General features: G+C 59.0%; 2 protein-coding genes across 6 annotated transcripts in view; one reads left to right on the top strand and one right to left on the bottom strand.

The window, feature by feature from the left end:
* The window catches only part of SH3GL1 (SH3 domain containing GRB2 like 1, endophilin A2), a 30601-nt gene extending 18845 nt beyond the window's left edge, over positions 1-11756 (top strand). The window contains exons 2-10 of one of the 3 annotated variants that reach the window (XM_049808171.1): positions 569-637; positions 750-822; positions 1581-1724; positions 3504-3637; positions 4897-5055; positions 5625-5728; positions 7343-7467; positions 7868-7999; positions 9738-11756. In XM_049808171.1, coding sequence (XP_049664128.1) covers positions 569-637; positions 750-822; positions 1581-1724; positions 3504-3637; positions 4897-5055; positions 5625-5728; positions 7343-7467; positions 7868-7999; positions 9738-9934 — 1137 coding nt within the window. In that variant the 3' untranslated portion in view covers positions 9935-11756. The remainder of the gene's footprint in view (positions 1-568; positions 638-749; positions 823-1580; positions 1725-3503; positions 3638-4896; positions 5056-5624; positions 5729-7342; positions 7468-7867; positions 8000-9737) is intronic. The other 2 variants (XM_049808169.1, XM_049808170.1) reach the window with 2 other exon arrangements.
* A 41-nt stretch (positions 11757-11797) lies between these two features.
* Positions 11798-17520, bottom strand: MPND (MPN domain containing). Of its 3 annotated transcripts, XM_049808522.1 has the most exons (13): positions 16722-17518; positions 14779-15005; positions 14440-14670; positions 14184-14346; positions 14014-14098; positions 13815-13911; positions 13605-13677; positions 13437-13513; positions 13182-13350; positions 13018-13088; positions 12833-12922; positions 12496-12588; positions 11800-12386 (listed from the first exon to the last, which is right to left on the bottom strand). In XM_049808522.1, the coding sequence occupies exons 1-13, from the start codon at positions 17446-17448 to the stop codon at positions 12300-12302; spliced, it is 2190 nt and encodes a 729-aa protein (XP_049664479.1). In that variant the 5' UTR covers positions 17449-17518; the 3' UTR covers positions 11800-12299. The 3 variants fall into 3 exon arrangements, with proteins under 3 accessions (XP_049664478.1, XP_049664479.1, XP_049664481.1); XM_049808521.1 differs by having other exon boundaries at positions 11798-12386; positions 14184-14670; positions 16722-17520; XM_049808524.1 differs by lacking the exon at positions 16722-17518 and adding an exon at positions 16450-16505 and having other exon boundaries at positions 11801-12386; positions 14184-14670.
* Between the last annotated feature and the right edge of the window lies 1 nt (position 17521).

The raw sequence follows: 17521 nt of genomic DNA, 5'->3' as shown, positions 1-17521 counted from the left end.
AACTTCTGCAGATCTCTTTATCCTGCACTTACAAAGAATTCAAACCCCCGTGCCCCAGATCCTGAGCTCCTCCAGCATTTCCCCTAGGAGTGATGGTTTAGGGATTTGAGAGGTCTCTGCTCTCTCCAGACTCTGTTCTTGTGCTGGCTGCTGTGAGCAGAGTGTGTTCATTCCATGTTTACTTGCATTTTGCTGTGTGTAAAACTGAAGCCTTGGCTCAAAATGGAGTCGAGAGACAATTCTGCTGCTTGCTTTTTCCAGCAAGTGTTGAGTTGGAGCCATGTGGTGTGATTTAAGAAGCTGTGTAGCTTCTGTTAGGTGAGGAATATCCTGACTGAGCTGTGCTTTGGGAGGGTAGGAGATGCTTGGGTTTTTAGTGGGGCAGTGTTAGCAGAGCCACATCTTTTTGATGTGCTTTGGGCCGTTCCTGCCACCTCCTTTCTCTTGCAGACACTGCCTGGACCACCCCTCTTCCCTTTCTGTCTCAGGGACTTACTGCATGAGGTATAAGGAGCTTTAAGCAGTTAGTACCGTGCCTGATTCCTCCTCCCTTGTTCTTTTTCTGTAGCTGGTCAGCGAGAAGGTCGGAGGGGCCGAAGGGACCAAGCTAGACGATGACTTCAAGGAAATGGAAAAGGTGAGTAGGGAACAAGAGGAATCTCTAAAATCACCTATATAACTCCTCTGTGACCTTGCTGAAGCCCTGAGCTGATCTTCACTGCTGCTGGGTCATCTTGTCTTTCCTACAGAAAGTGGACCTGACCAGCAAGGCAGTTACAGAAGTATTGACCAGAACAATAGAGTACCTCCAGCCGAACCCAGGTGAGTGCCTGGACTTCTCCTCTCCCCTTCCCTCTGCCCCCCAGTTTTCTAAGGAAAGAGGCAGAGGGGGCAAAGAGGCATCAGAGAGAACTTTTTTGGCCCTGAGATACCGGTACCAGCCCACGTTTGAGATCAGGCACGCTGCCTCCCTTGACCAGAGGTGTGCTGGGCCATGTTGTACATGTGGCCGTCCTGTGGCCTCGCTGGCTGAGCTGGTGGGGTCTGGTCCCGGGTCACCGGTGCTTTGCGACTCAGGTGAAAATCCTGATACCCCTCCTTCCCCATGCTGTGTTTCTGGGCTGTAAGGCACTGCTGTTGCTGTTGAACAGTAAAAGAACTGACACATGTTTCACCTTGGACCTAGAGAGGCCCTGAAGGGGGCCTTTTTTTCCTGGGGTGTCCAGAAAAAAAGTGGCGTCTCTGGGCTGGGAAGGGGTGGCTGGCTTTGTAGGCATTGCCTCTGGAGCCTGCTGTCCTGCATGCTTCTAGCCAGCTCGTTCAGAGAACACTCCAGGGACTATGGGAGGGCTGGGGAAACTCCTTTGGCCTTCGCTAGTGAACTGTGGGGAACTATTTTTGCTTGCTGTCTTGGAAAAGAAACTTCTCTTTTCGTAGCAAATGATATTTCTGGTAGATGAAGACAATAGGGCTTCTTGGCTTTGGGTGTAGCTTTAAACAAAAAAAAAGTTGGCAGTGGCCAGCAGCTGCTGGCAAGTCCCAAGTAATTGCAAACACGGCTGTGGCTGTTTCTGTGCCAGCTTCCAGAGCCAAGCTAACCATGCTCAACACGATGTCAAAGATCCGCGGGCAGGTGAAGAACCCCGGCTACCCGCAGTCGGAAGGGCTGCTGGGGGAGAGCATGATCCGATACGGCAAGGAGCTGGGCGAGGACTCCAACTTCGGTGAGTGTCCCATCGGGCCAGCTCCCCCTAGGAGCGTGCAGATGCGATGGCGAAGGCTGCTGCCAAATTTCCAAGCTGTTACTCTAAATTCTGGAAGGTCTGTGCGACCCTTTGCATCACCTAACCGTACTGGGGGGTCTTAAAAGAGGTTCTAAGGCTTCCACCCAGGGCAGCAGGGAAGGGGTGAGCAGAGCCCAAGTGTCCTGGATCCCAATCCGTGGTATTACTTGCAAAGCCACCTTTTAATGCTTTCTTCTTAAACACTGAGATAAATTTTCACATAGGAAAAAATGCTTCCTTGCTTCTAAGCTGAACAACGGTGACGTGGAAACTAGATTGAGCGAGATTGGGAGTTTTATGGTGCAGTTTCCAGCTAGACCTCTGCTATAGGGAGGCTGTAGCCAAGAAATCTTTTTGCGTGGCGATTTCTCATAACCACATGTGATTTGCAGGGAGGAGGGGGGTGAAGCTTTTCAGTGACATCGATTTTAATCCACTAAAACATCAGCCTGCGCACGTGACGGACCTGGTACAGTGCACAGCTGTCTGATGGCTTCCAGCGCAGGGAGGAGCCTTCTTGCCTCAGGAAAACTAAAAAGCTCTGGCTACTTTGTGGGAGTGACGAAGGATTCTCAAGGGTGTCTCTGGCCTACTCGGAGCCCTGCATCTCTCTTGGCTTGCAGGAACTGGAGTTGTTACAGAGAGCAAGGGGGAAGGAAGGGGGAAGAACACACCAAACCTGATTTCCTTGAAGCCTCTCTTTAAAGGAACACTTAACTTGATAAATTGCTGTGTTAGTACTGCATCCCTCCCTAGGACAGGTTATCTAGAGTACGACAATTGAAATAACTCTTCTTATATGTTTATTTTTCCAGCTGGACAGTAGAGTGATGTTTTCACTTTACCCTCTATTTCACTTGTGTATTCTCCTGTGTTAATGTAGTGCTGAAACGGTTGGTTTGTCAAAGCTGCACAGGAATAATTTAATCTATAAATGGTTTTCACTGGAATAAAAAGCCAAGACTAAATATGCTTTGCTGCAAGTCTGTCTGGCTTAACTGTCATTGTGGCAGGAGCCTTAGAAAAGCATGAAGCTAAATAGGTTTCAATAAGCAACTTTAAGCTCTCTAATTCAGAGGGGAGAAGAAGGGATAAGGTTGGCCTGGTAGAGGTTAGTGTCTAAAATGAATAAAAGGCACTGCAGGTTTGCTGCCAGTATCTGGGGAAACTTGAAAAAGTTGGTCAGAGCACTCTGGGCTTAGAATTGTCTGAACAAAAGGATAGCCAGGCTGGATCAGACCAAATGCACCTCTGCCCTGGGCTTCTCTTGCCAGCCGTGGCCAAGGAGCAGAGTGAGGTTAAAGCACTGCATGGCCAATTAACAGCTCAGCGACTCCCTGATCTAACAGGGAGCTTAAAAATAGTGCTTTTAAAAGCTTTTAAAAGTATTTTTACCTTTTCCTTCCTCTGTGTAGTTGGTAGAGATTGTTCCTGTTTTTCAGAGGAAAAAAGTGAAGCATGTTAGTGAAGTGTCTTGTGTGGAGTCAGTAGCAAGAGGCAATTGCCTGCTCTCATGCTGGGCACTGCTCACGCCATGTCAGGCTTGGAGATTTGCTCCAGATAGAAATGTGGGGGTGTTGGATGGGGGACGGAGCTTGCACACGCTCAGTGTCTTGGCAGAATGGCTCTGCATGCAGCCGCCACAGACTTCGGCTCTGTTTAACTGGCTGGCCCCTTCTCCCTTCTCCCTTTCTCTTCCCTTCCTTTTCTCACTCGAAGGCGATGCGCTTCTTGATGCTGGCGAATCTATGAAGCGGTTGGCTGAAGTGAAGGACTCGCTGGATATTGAAGTCAAACAAAATTTTATTGATCCCCTCCAGAACCTGTGTGACAAAGACCTGAAAGAGATCCAGGTAAACACCTCGATGGTTTTCTCTCCTCCTCACCTCTTTCATTCCTGGCCTATTCTGGCTATTAGTGCATGTAACTGCTTGCTCTGTCATGGTGGGAACCAAGGACTCGCGTAAGTATCGGGTCTGTTGCCCTGCACCACGCGTGCTTTGTCTCTGCAGATTCACTAGTATTTCCTCCCTGCTCAGCACTGCTGCTGCTACTGCGCAGCTCATGAGGCTGGATGCAGGTTTGAATGGTTCTTCATTTACAGTGTTTTATGGAAGCTGCCGTGGGAGTACGTCCCAACATGGGTTCTGGGCTTGCTAAATTTGGTTCTTTGTGATGTGAGCAATCAGCCGTGTTACATTTGGGTTGCCTGGCATTAAATTTCACAGTGTTCTTTATAGCTGTTGACTCTATTTTGTTAGTAGCCTGGATTCTGTAACACAACTTTCAAGCTATCAGCAAGCTTCCCTGTAGGTCTCTTACACAGCATCTCAAGAAGGCCCTTTGGTGTCTTGCTGGGGAGACACGGAGCTTGGTAGCTCCCACGTGCTACCGCAGAGACAAGTCCATGCAAAGCATGGCTGGGCTTTGTAATAAGATCCATCCAAACCTCTAATTCACAAGGCAGCTCTCTCGAGTGAATTTTCGCTTACGGTGGTGTCCTAGATAAAATAACTGCCAACTACTGTTTCAGTACTTATCTGTAGTCCAATTCTGCAGGCTGCTATAGAGCTAATTTAAACTGCCCTGCCCTAAGCAGTCAGGGGATGCAGTGCCCAGAGCCTGCATCCCAATTCCTGATCTCCAGAGATCCCCATTGCTCCCAGGGAGCTGAAAGTAGCAGTCCAGCTCTTCATCCTCCCGAAAGCCTTGCATGGGGAACAGACCCAGGCTGTCCCCGAGAGTGTTTTCCTCCAGCTCTCAGCTGGAAGGGGGTGAAATTACATCATCACGCCAATTTGTTGAGGGTTGTTTCTTAGTAAAAAGCCCCCATAGTCACAGCAGTAATCCTTGCCAAACTGAGCTCGGACAGTCCGCTCCCCTCTGTTGCCGCACAGCAGCCCTGCCTTGCAGCTCTCCATCACAACCTGGAGCCTCTCTGGAGCCTGAACAAAGGTGGGAGCCACAGAAGCGTGTGCTCTGAGGTCAGGTTTCTGAAATGAATGAACTTGGCCTGTAACTAGAGCTGCCTTCCCAGCAAGAGAGCTTGGCTGCTCCCAGGCTCTGGCTTTTCCTTCTTTTCCTTTACTGTTCATAACCATCCTCTTCCCAGCATCATCTCAAGAAGCTGGAAGGCAGACGCTTGGACTTTGACTACAAGAAGAAACGACAGGGCAAAATCCCCGATGAGGAACTTCGACAGGCCATGGAGAAATTTGAAGAGTCCAAGGAAGTAGCGGAGACCAGTATGCACAACCTCCTAGAAACTGACGTGAGTGCCTGGGGGGAGCGCCGGCTCCTCTGCCCCGGGCTGAGAGCCGCTGGGTGGGTTGCATGTTTCTGTGTACATGAGGGTGGGAACTCTCGAGGGATGCAGAAGTCAGACACTGATTTCCACTCTCGTTTTTGCAAGCGTGGTTTTGCTCTCTCAATACCCAGATCTGAGTGCCCAGCACGTGGCTTGACAGGCCTGTTATTCTTTCTGTAGCCCCTCTTTCCTGATCCAGCTCTTGGCCAGAGGAGAGGCTGTGGCTTGTACCAAAACAGATCTCTTGGTCACTGTGCTGGTGGGAGTGAGTTTGGGCAGGTAATGCAGCTTACTTGGGAAGGATTTGAACAGCTAGCAAAGCCCAGAGAGTGGTAGGAGGTGTCTTCTGTCCTGCTGAGTCTCAGCCAGTGCCTGACCTCTAGTGTCTGAAATCCCAAACCTTCTCCTCATCTCCCTGGGGAGGCTGCCCTTCGCACATGTTCCCCAGTATGGTCTCAGCCCCCATACACAATGTAGGAGTCTCGTGTCAGCTGGGAAGAACTATTCATCCCACCTTGGTGTGATTCTCACAGATCGAGCAGGTGAGCCAGCTCTCAGCCTTGGTGGACGCCCAGCTGGACTACCACAGGCAGGCAGTGCAGATCCTGGACGAGCTTGCGGAAAAACTCAAACGCAGGTGAGTCTCAGGGTGCTGTAGGCACTCTCAATTTTCACAGCTGCAAGCTCTCCCTGTGATACTTGTCTGTAAATACCTGACCATCCCTCTAAATCTATCTCCTGGCATGAAAGCCGCTTCTTGCAAAATCTAGAGCTTCAATCCAAACTTCCTCCAGGTTGGAGGGAGCGATGCCAGCTGCACAACCTGCTTTCAGTGACAGGCACAGTCTGACATCTGAAACGAAGCCTCTGTACTTGCGCCGTGGGCAGCTGGTCTCTGCTGGGCTGAGCCCTGCCTTGAATTGGGGTGTGCAGCTCCCAGGGAGGCTGGAGTTGAATTTGGCAGGGGTGGAGAAGAAGGATGAAATCCCCTTCATGCCAGGGCTCCCAGCTCCTTGCACTCTGGGCATTGAGCATGGGAGTGTCCCCCAAGAAGTGCCTTTTGCCCAGACCCAGGATCGAGTCAAAAGTTGCGTCCTGATGTTGGAGCAGATGGCTCAAGTGTCACGAGCTGGACATGCCTGTCATCCTGTGTCACCTGGAACCGCCTAGCCTAGAGTCTTTGTGCCATTAGCATCCGTTGTGGTTAAGGAGGGTACCCGAACATGGTTGTGGCCCAGAAAGGTCCGTGACAAGGGCTCCTTGTTGCTCTGAAGACCAGAAGGTGAATGCAACGTGGTGGCCACAGGCCAGTGGAAGAGCACCTACATCACCTCCTTAAAGGCAGGCATCTCTGAGCCCTCTGCCAGAACCCTTGTTTTCCAGCAAGCCCTACTCTCGCTTCTGTCTACACGGCGGTCTCCTGGTAGACCCTGCCGCTGATGTGGCACTGCCGCATGCGCTCAGGGGTTTTGAGCCATGTGAATTGGTGAAAGGCAGATGGATGTCTGGCACACAGGAGCAGGGAGAGCTGTGGAGCTGCCTGGTCTTGCTGCTTTCCCTGCCCCTCCTCAAGTGCCTGACCTCCGCAGCGGCCACAGGGAACGTGCCGTTGCTGCCGAAGTGCCAAGAAACACAGAGGTGCTGTTGAAATACTGAGCGAGCTGGTTCACATGACTGCCGTGGCTTGCACAGTCATTTTTCCTGCTGCTCTGCCTCACCTGAGCAAGCATCTCCCCAAACCCTGGCCAAGGAAGGAGAGGCAGTTTCGTTGCATCCGGGGCTTCCCTGCGGAGCCGGGGATGTGCCTTCCTCAGCCAGGCACAAGGTGGCTTGGACAGAGCCAGGGCAGCCTCTCTGCTTCTTGGGGTGATTTGGCGATGCTGCCCTGCTGTTCTGTCCTCGTAGAAGAAACTGCCGAGTGGATCCTGTGTCTGGTTTGAATTAAGAAATGCTGGGAGGATCCTGCCAAGTGTGAGTTTTCAGACTGCAGCACGAGTGTCCTCTGCTGGCCTGAATTGCCTCAGACACCTCCACAGCAAAGCCTGGGGCGTGTGGCCCTCTCTAAGGGCCAGGTCCCAAACCCTGGGCAAGATCCATCTTCAAAATGCCCCAGCATAGAGGGTTGTGCAGATTCTTGTCTAAAACCCGTTTTTTTCCCCTGCATAGCCACTGAGGAGAATAAACATCATGTTGATCGCATCGTATTCTGTTTCCTATTTTAGTTGATCCACATTTCTTTTCCTTCTTTCAGAATGAGGGAGGCCTCCTCACGTCCCAAGCGGGAATACAAGCCCAAACCCAGGGAGACATATGACTTTGGAGACACTGACCAATCTAATGGGGGCTTCTCTTGTAATCCTACCCCCAAAGTCTCAGGTAAAGTTGTCCCATGTGTGTACGTACACAGGTGCCTCTGGAGCAGCCTCCTGGGGATGGAGGGGAACTACTCTGCCTGGAAATGATGTTTCTAGTGTGCTGGATGTGCCTGTGCGAGCTGGTGGCTCTGAAAAATGTCAGAAATGCCTCTAGACTCGAGCTGTTTTCTCTTGGGGCCCAGCAGCCTTTGTTATATTGGCTTTGGGGACACCCCAGCGGGGTCTCCAGTCCCGGCCCACTCGCCTGTAGTGCCCAGTCAGTGCCAGCAGTGGCAGACAGGAAAAATGAAGCATCTCTTGCTCCCTCCCCGTCTTCCATCATGCTGCATTCGTCCCTCCCTGGTCCCGGCGAGGCAGACGGGTTTCTAACAGCATGTGGGCCACCCTGTTTCTCCTAACAGATCCTCCCTTTGGGCCCTGCCTTTCCCTCTTTCCAGTTCACGTTGTTTTTAAGCATGTCTCTTTTTGTTTGGAAGCAGCTTCCTCCTCTTTCCGATCCGACAAGCCGTCCCGGGCCTCCGTCAGGAGTATCCGTGAGTTTCCTCCCTCCGCACTGCATGATGTGTGACCATCTCTCCCCATCCCTCCTCGCTCCTCCTTCTGTGACGCTGCTGCTTGGAGCCGCTAATACCTCCATGCTGAGCCTGGCCAGCAGAACAGCTAAGCTAAGCTGAGCTAAGCCTCGAGCTAAGCCCCAAATTAAAACAGCCACGCTATAATGGTATTTACCACCCCAAAGCTGAGGCCTTTGCTCACCTGGAGGAGTCGTAGCAGCTATCATCACGCAGGCCCTGCGTGAGGCCGCAGGGATCAGATGCTTTTCCACAAGGTATCAGACATCTCGAGGATTAACCCGTTCTCGTTACAAGCACCCAGCCTGGATCTCTCCCACTCCTGCTCATGCTGCCCTCCCCGTATCCCACTGCTGAAGGCTGGAAGGAGCAGGTAGAGCCTCAGCACGCTGAGCGGGTTTTGTGATCCCAGCTGGGCAGCGAGGAGCCTTGAATGGGTTGTGACCATGGGGTCTGCAGGTCAGCGTTCCTGCTGAAGGGACCCAAAGGCATCTCTTTGGGGTCCCACTGGCATCCCATTGGGGTCTCGAGGCCAGGCTGGGTCCGTGGCTCAGAGCCATCGTGGTGGGCAAAGCTCGTGGTGGTGCAGCAAGGGGGCAGGAGGACTCGAGGAGCGCAGTGTAGGGGAAGTGCTGTGGTGGTGGGACCAGCCTGGTATTTTGGGAAGTTGTCTCCAAACCATGAACCTGCTTGGCTGCCGCTTTTGGTGTTTTCCGAGTTCTCTTCTGATGCTGGGTCCTTTCTTGCTGCAGATGTTCAGCAGACCAGATGTGCTGGCTGCCATTCGTGCCGTTCCCCCCTGTCCTGGTTGGAAGAGCTCTAGCACAGAGGGAGGGGATCGGGGGCCCTGCAGACTCTGGTGGCCTGTATCAGCTCAGTCCCCTTTTCAGTGGGACCCCTACAGCTGCAAAGCTGAGTGCCTGCCCATCCCAAAACTTTAGTGCATAGGCAGAGCAAGCAGCAGCTTTCCCTGCTACAAAAAAATCCCCTTTGCATTCGAAAGGTCTGATGCTTAAATCATGGTGCTGATATGTGGGAAAGAGACTTTGGTTTTCTCCCCGTTTTTGGGGGGGGCCTCACGTGCAACATCAAGCTGCTAATTGATTTGAAGCCCTGTGCCGAGGGAGGCAGTCGCAGTCTTCTCCCTCCCATTGCCCTCAGGCTTGGGGTGACCCCTCTAAAGGGACCCCTGGGGTCCTCCTCTACCACGTACTGATGTCTAACCCCGTTGTTGACTAACTGATGAACTGCATGACAGCTTCTCTCGTCTCTGGAGGAATAATATGGCTTTTCTAATCTAGTTTAGGTTGGAGTTTAGCTTAGAGCAGGGGAAGTCCAGGCAGGAACAGGCAGCACGGGTTGCTGGAGGTGGAAGTCTGCTTTGGGAGAAGCTCACGAAGGATGTGGTTGCAGGAAAAAAGCAGAGGAACCAGTGAGCTAAAAGCCAGCGAGGAGTTTACACTGAGTTAATGCTTTACTACTGGGGCAACGTGAAGGGCCAGCTTCTCCCGGGCCGGGTTGTGAAACCAGTTGTGCAAGCCCCAGCTCTGGCAGAGCCGATGATCCCACCCGGTGTCCGGATCTGGCATCCGCCAGCACAAGTGCCAGGAATCCCCGGCATAGGCAGAGCCGGGGACTCAAGGAAGGGGGTGTGCAGGGGGTCCGGCTCACCTCTCCCCCCGCCTTCCTCTCCCCACAGCCCCCCTGGACCAGCCCTGCTGCAAGGCTCTCTACGACTTCGAACCCGAAAATGATGGCGAGCTGGGCTTCAAGGAAGGCGACATCATCACCCTGACCAACCAGATCGACGAAAACTGGTACGAGGGCATGATCAACGGCCAGTCGGGCTTCTTCCCCCTCAACTACGTGGAAGTGCTGGTTCCGCTACCTCAGTGAAACGGCATCGCTCCCGTCCCCCCTCCGCTCGCGCGGGGCCGAGCCTCCATTCCACCTCCATCCTGACACTGGCCCTCTCCGGCGGCGGGGCCGTGTTATCTCTGCATCACCTCGGGGTGAGATTGCCACCAGGGAACAAGCCAGAAGGGTCAAACGACCCCCCCACCCCCCGTGAATTTGGTTATTTTGATTTTTTTTTTTTTTTTTTTTTCCTGGTGCTTGAACTTCGGTACTTTGCGCGCCCTGCCAGGTCCCCCCCCGGCTGTACGATTGTCGCAGGCCTCTCCCTGTCCAGTTTTTGTCTTTCCTTTGGGTCAAGCATCCGGATGAGCCAGGTGGGAGAGCCGGGATGCATCCTTTCGTGCTGAGCATCAGCACGGGGAGACACACGGCCTGGGGGCGGGGGGCAAAGCAGCCCCCAGCCTCACTGAGGGGCAACCCCTTCGCCCCCCACCCCCTTGAACACTACCCGTCTCCCTGCGGGTGCCCAGCCTCCCTACAGCCCAACACCGATGCAGGACCCCGGCTCTCCCGGCTCCCGGGGGCTCAGGGGAGGGATGGCACGGCACAGCAACAACACTACGACACCCATCAAACACTAAGCCAGCCCCGCAGCGCGGGTGCTGAGCCCTGCGTGGGGCTCTGTGCCCTCCCTCCCCACCCCGGAGGGACAGAGCAGGGATGTCCCCTGCCTGCTGTTACCCCTCTGCCGTCTCCCTGCAGAGCTCGACTCCAAAAGGGGTGGCTGCTCCCTTCTGCCCTTGATTTTAAGTATTTTAAGCCAGGTTGCTTCTGGACCTTGGGCTTTTCCTACTACAAACTCTACCAACTCCATCAGAGCTGGGGGATAATTTGGGAGGGGGTGAAGAATTGGGCCACAGCCCGGGGGTCTACCCACCGTGGGGCAGAGCAGGCTCCTCTCCCTCAAAGGTTCTGCACTTACTGTCCCCGGGGAGCCGTCGGCACCCCGTGCCGCAGGACCGGGGCTCGTGGCTGCAGGGTTGGAGCTGGGCTGATCCTCACGTGCCTTTCCTGCGCCCCCCACCTCTCTCTCACAGTGACCCTCTTTTGGGGGGTGGGGGTGGGGGGGCAACGTGCCCCTCTGCCACCGGGTTTGGTGGGAAAAGGTATGGTAACATCTCAGCACCGCTTCTGCCGCTCCTTAGCCCCGAACCTCCCTGCGTGTTGCTTATCATGGGGGTCAGGATGGGGCCCGGCAGCGCTCGCACCATCTCTCACTTGACTCCGTGGTTTTCCCTGCTAGAAAAGTGGTCTCTTTCCTCCTCTCCCATCCTCAGCCTTGGTCAGGCTCCGGCATTTCTCCTCCTTGGCTAGCGTTGTCCCTGCCTGGCCGGGGGGGGGGGCTGAGCCCCAGCTCTGCACCGGGCCCGTACTGCAGCACATCCCTGTCCCTGCTGCTCCTGGCTCCTGTTACAGTTACACAGCCCCGTTTTAATGATTTTAACCGTGCATGTCGATGTATGTCCGATCCCCTGCTGCGCCGTGCTCCGAGCGGGCTGACCGGTGACCCCGGTCCCAGATGCTGGTGGCACGGGGCAGTTCCCCTTCGCTCCCAGCAGCGCAGGGAGCCCAAGGGACCGGTGTCCTCGGGGCCCTCGCCTCTGTCCCCTGCCTGGTGGGGACCGGGGTCACGTCTCGGGAACGCTGGTTCCCGCTCAGGTGGATTGAAATGCGTTTTGTCAGCTGGGACAACTTGCTAGACCTTTTTTTGTAATGGTTTCTCCTGGTTTTTAGGGGAAAAAAAGACGACCCATAAATCTCGACTTGTATCTCTGAATGAAAGTATTAAATGTTTTCTTCTTTCTAACACCTGCGTCCTCTGTGAGTGCGAGACTGGGCTCCGAGGGGGTCCACGGCGGGATGGAGGAGCAGCCCCAGATGAACAGCCCCCCGGTTCAGCCCCCAAATCCAGGCAGCAGGATGGCGACTGCAGCCCACGAGGCCACCGGCACCGTCCCTCACCGCAGCGCCGGCAAGATGTCCCCAAGCCAGCAGAGCCGAATGCTGGCCGCCTCTCAGGAACTCCTCTTTAATCAACTACCACTTCCACAAACAACTTACAGCCGAGACTCCCACCACCACCACCACCCTCCCCTCCACCGCTGCCCTGGGACCGGCACAACCACGGGACACCCGGGTGGCCGCTCCGGAGCAGGGCAGGAGCCGGCGGGGTCCCGGGACCCCTCGGATGAGCTCCCTGGAGCAGCAGGCGATGCGGTGTCCCCGCAGCGCTGCCCCGCGCCGGGTCTGGATGAGCCCCCTTGGGCTTGGGGGGGGCTGCTGAGCTGAGCCCTGGCTGCTGGGAAGGCACCTGGTCTGAGTCGAAGGGGGGGCTCCCGGCCCCTCAGCTGCTCAGCTTGAGGAGGCTGTAGATCTGCTCCAGGATGTGGGTGAAGCTCTGGTCTTTGGGGGTGCGGGAGGCCAGGGAGCCCTGAGACGGGGACGCAGGCCAGTTAATTAAAACGGTGAGGTGGTGGGAGCTGATGCCCTGGCTAATGCCCCCTCCCCACCCAGCTTAGCGGAGGAAGCCCTCTCCTCACCTTCAGCTTGTCCAGGTACGTCTGATCCTGACTCCACAGCTCCTGAAACTTCACCAGGTCGGGGGCTCCCTTATAAAACTCCACCAGCAGCGTCTGGGGTGGGGGGAGAGAGGGGCTGCAGGCACCGGGGCTGCCCCGGGGTCAGGCACGTGGCCCCCCACCCCTGTGGCACTGAGACCTCAACGGCACGGTGGGGATGGAGAAGAGATTGTCACCGTCACTGGGACCGACGGCAGGACGAGGATGGGTGGCGGAGGCCCAGCCAGCCCCCGGTGGGGTCGGGGAGTCGTCCTTGCTGGGGTGGACGGGGTTTTTGGGGCCCCCACCCCACGCTCACCATCTCCTGCAGGACATCGTTGGTGAGGAAGCCGTCCTGGATGTAGGCCACCTCCACGTCCATGGGGATGCCGTAGTCGTTGGGCCGTTGCTGGAGGATGGGGGAGCACGGCGGGGGGGTCACTCCACAGCACTGGGGCCACCCCCATCCCAAATAACCCCCCCATGAGGCCGGTGACCGCTTACCTCCGGTGGCGGCATCACCCAGAAGGGCGCGATTTTGGACTCCACGCCGGGGTTACCGTGATAGTAGGGTCCTGGGTGGGGAAGGGAGAGAAACAGGGCTGACACGGGTGGGGGGGTGACAGTAGCCCCCCGCACCCCCGGGACCGCGGGGAGCGGGTGCTTACCGCAGATGAGGGCCAGGCAGGGCTGGAAGCCGTTGCCGCTACCCTGGAGCTTGAGCTGATAATCCATCTGCGCGTCGATGTCGTGCAGGGAGGGCAGCGCGGGGCCGAAGGGGTGGCTGTGGTACCAACCCACCAGCGACAGCCCCCGCAAGAACAAGCTCTGGCAGATCTGGGACAGGCAGAAACCGTGGGTCCGGGTCCTCCGGGACCCCCAGGACCCCCCCTCATCCCACCCCATCCCTGGGGGTGGTTTACCTCCTCTTCCACGGCACCGGCAGCCTCGGCATCACCCAGGCGGGTCCGGCATGGGAAGGCTCGCAGCACCGTCAGCACTGGGGGGGGGACAAACACACGGGTGGGTGAGTGTCTGCCCATCCCCTCCCCACCAGCGCCACCCACCCACCCACCCACCCTGCTACCTACACTGTGTATTGGTGTCCCACCGCCCACCCAGGTAGCCCACCACTTCGCTCCGCGTCAGGTGGCTGTGGAAATCCTAAAGGAAAAAGTTAAAATCAACCATTTGGCCCCAAAACGACACCAGGGACACCCCCCTCTCCCCGCAGCTGTCCCCAGCGCCATCAGAAATGTCCCAACCTGTGTCCCCCACCCCACCCCCGGGAGGGGACGCACCAGGAGCAGGAGGACGTTGCTGGAAATGGCCACGTTGAAGGGCTGGAACTTGTTGATGGCGGCGAAGGACGTCACCTCCACCAGGGTCTGGGGGTTCCTGGAAAAGCCGCAGCCCCGCTACCACAACCGCCCCCGGCCCCTCCGGCACCCATGGAGCCGCCGGTGGCACCCATGGGACCCAGGTCCCGTTATACCCTACCTGGCCGAGTCGCGGGTGCCCAGGGTGCAGTAGCGGACGGGCACCCGGGGTTTGCTCTCCAGCCTTTTCCCCGGGGGGCCGTGATCTGCGAAGCACAACGCCCCCGTCACCGCTGCCGGGCTGTCCAGGGTCCCTTGGGACCCCCCCCGCCCCCCCAAATGCCACCCTACCCGTCCCCGCCGGCTCTGCCAGGTTCTTGCACTGCTGCTTCTTGCTCCTCTCCTCTGGTTTTTTGGTAGCCGTCGGCTCCGGCACGGGCGCCCGACCCTCCCTCGTCGCCTCCTCTTCTTCATCCTCAGGCATCTCCTCCTCCTCACCCTCGCTGGCCAAACTCTGCGGGCAGCACAAGGCTGGCACCCATCCCACCACCCATGCTGCGGGGTCCCAGATTTGGGCTTGGGGGGCGGGGAGGGGGTCCCAACCCACCTCCTCGGCGGGCGGCGCGTTGGGCTGGTGCTTTCGCAGCCAAGCGGCTTTGTACTGGTCCAGCTTCTGGCCCTTGTAGCGGACGGACGCCCACCCGCACCCCGACTTCTTGGCGGGGTTCACCAGGCGCTTGCAGTGGGTGGCCCAGGCGCTGGGCGAGTTGAAGACCTGTCCCGTCTCCTGCCAGGTGATGGTCCCATCCGCCCCCAGGTCCCCCACGAATTTTTTGCCCTGAGGAGTTAAGGGGTGAATCGGGGAGGTACCCAGCGGTCCCCCTCCAAGTCTCCCCATTCCCGGTCCCTTGTCCTCGTCCCGCGTCCCCACGCCGGCCGGACTCACCAGGTAGTAGATGGAGAGGACGCCGCGGGCCGGCTCGAGGAGCCCGTCGCGGAGAAGGACGCGGAGGGTGATGCCGCGGCGGGTGAGCACGGCCCCCCGGGTGCCCCCCGCCGCCTTTGTCCCGCTCCCGGTCTCCGGCTCGGCCTCCGCTTCGTCCAGTCCCGGCTCCAGCTCGTCCTCGTCCTCCTCCAGGCACTCGTCCCCGCCGGGGGAGGCGGCCGCCAGCGCTGCGGGATGGGACACGCCACGTGGGGTCCGCAGCACCCGTGGGTGTCCGTCCCCGTCCCGTCCCCCCCCTCCTCACCACCACCCTTGTGGATGGGGATACTGGGACAGGGACGCACAGGGACATGGGGACAGGAAGATGCGGGCATGGGGACGTGGGGACACGCAGGGACACAGGAAGAGGGGACACGAGGACACGGACGGGGACGGACGGAGGGACAGGAGGACTCGGGGACAGGGGGATGGGGGACACTTGGGGGAGATGCAGGGGTGTGAGGAGACAGGGACAGAGTAGGGGACACGGGGACACAGGGACACAGGGATGTGGGGATGAGGGGACACGGCTGGGAGACACGGGGACGAGGGGACACAGCTAGGGGACACGGGGACATGGGAATGAGGGGACACAGGGACACAGGGACAAGGGGACATGGGGACGAAGGGACACGGGGACATGGGAATGAGGGGACACAGGGACACGGGGACGAGGGGACACGGGGACATGGGAATGAGGGGACACGGGGACACGGGGACATGGGGACGAGGGGACATGGGGACATGGGAATGAGGGGACACGGGGACACGGGGACATGGGGACGAGGGGACATGGGGACGAGGGGATGAGGGGACATGGGAATGAGGGGATATGGGGACACGGGGACACGGCTGGGGGATACAGGGACGAGGGGACACGAGGACATGGGAATGAGGGGACACAGGGACACGGGGACACGAGGACGAGGGGACACGGGGACATGGGAATGAGGGGACACAGGGACACGGGGACATGGGGACGAGGGGACATGGGGACGAGGGGATGAGGGGACATGGGAATGAGGGGATATGGGGACACGGGGACACGGCTGGGGGATACAGGGACGAGGGGACACGAGGACATGGGAATGAGGGGACATGGGGACACGGGGACGAGGGGACACGGGGACGAGGGGATGAGGGGACACGGGGACACGGGGACGAGGGGACACGGCTGTCCTGGCCCAGCAGGTCCCCAGAGCCTGGTCGGAACCCAGAGGGGTGCTGGGGGGTGGTGTGGGGGGGAGAACGAGCACGGCCCCACGCGTGACCCGGGCTGTCCCCACGGCGGGGTTGCCCGCCCGTGTTGCAGGCGCGCACCGAGGGTCCCGCGTGTCCGTGCACTTGCGTGTGCGTGAGCATGCGCAGGTACACACGTGCGTGCACGGGGTGGGGGTGTGTGTGTGTGTGTGTGTGCGCGCGCGCGCGCAGGTGCATGCGTGGGTGCGCGCTCGTGGGTGCGCGCTCCCCCCCCCCCCCCCCAGTGTGTGTGTGCGCGCGCGAGCTGGGCGGGGGCGGAAGGGGGGGGGGGGGGGAGGAAGCGCGCGTGGGCGCGTGCCCCCGAGCCGGGGCGTGCGTGTCCGGGGCCGGGGCGCGCGTGTGCGAGCGAGCGGCGCGCGCCCGCCGGTGTACCTGCCATTGCTCCGCTCCCGCCGCTCCCCGCCGCTCCCCGCCTCCCCCGGTGCGTGCGGCGGCGCCACGTGATGGGGCGGCCCCGCGCGCTCCGCCCCCCCCCCCTCCCCCGGGGGGTGGGTGTGTGCGGGGGGGGGGGGGGGGGACGACACACAAACACCGGCACCGGGGGACGGGGGGACACGGGGACAGAGACCCCAACCGGGGCTCTGACCCACCCCCCCCCCCCCCGTCCGGTGGCCGTGGTCCGGTCCGGTCCGGTCCGGCGGTACCTGCGGTTCCTGCAGCGGATGGCCCAGCCGGTGCCACCACCCCGGCCGGACCGATCCCGGTCCCGGTCCCGGTCCCGGTCCCGGTCCCGGTCCCGGTCCCGGTCCCGGCACAGCTACGAGGGCTTCGTGGAGAAACGGGGGCCGCGGGACCAGGTGGGACCCGGGACCGAGCCCCGGTACCCACCGACCCCCCCGGGGACCGACACCCCACCCCCCCCAGTCGCCTCCGCCGCCCGGGGCCGGTTCCCGGTGGCGGAGCCGAGTCCCGTCCCGCTCCCGGAGGGTCTGGGCCGGGCTGCGGGGGCTCCCGCTCGCCTTCTACGGGGGGACCCCGGGACTGCGAGGTATGGGGGCGGGGGGGCCTCCCCACTCGGGACCGGGACCCCCGGGTGGGCTGTCCCGGGCTGGGACCCTTGAGATTTCCCCCAGTTTGGGACACAGCCCCCCCCCCTGCCGTGGGACCCCCCCCGAGGCTGGAGACACCCATTGGGTGGGCACCCCCGGATGGGACCCCCCCATGTCTGGGACCCCCCTGGGGCTGGGACCCTGGGATTGGGACCCCCCCTCCAAACTGGGACCCCAGAGACACCCCTGGACCAGGACCCCCCACCCCAGGGTGGGACCCCCAGGACATGAAACCTTTGGGTGGGACTGGGTGGGTTCCCCCAGACTGGGACCCCCAGGGTGGGACCCCACTATTGGGACCCCTGAAACACGCCTGGGCCATGACCCCCCTCAGGGTGGGCTCCCCCAGGGTGGGACCCCCAATGTGGGACCCCTGGGACTTTTGGGTGACACTT

The sequence above is a fragment of the Accipiter gentilis genome, chromosome 8 (genome assembly GCF_929443795.1).
Source record: "Accipiter gentilis chromosome 8, bAccGen1.1, whole genome shotgun sequence".
Lineage (NCBI taxonomy): Eukaryota > Metazoa > Chordata > Aves > Accipitriformes > Accipitridae > Astur > Astur gentilis.
Note: the sequence above shows the minus strand (reverse complement) of the source record. Positions and strands in the feature narration are given on the sequence as shown.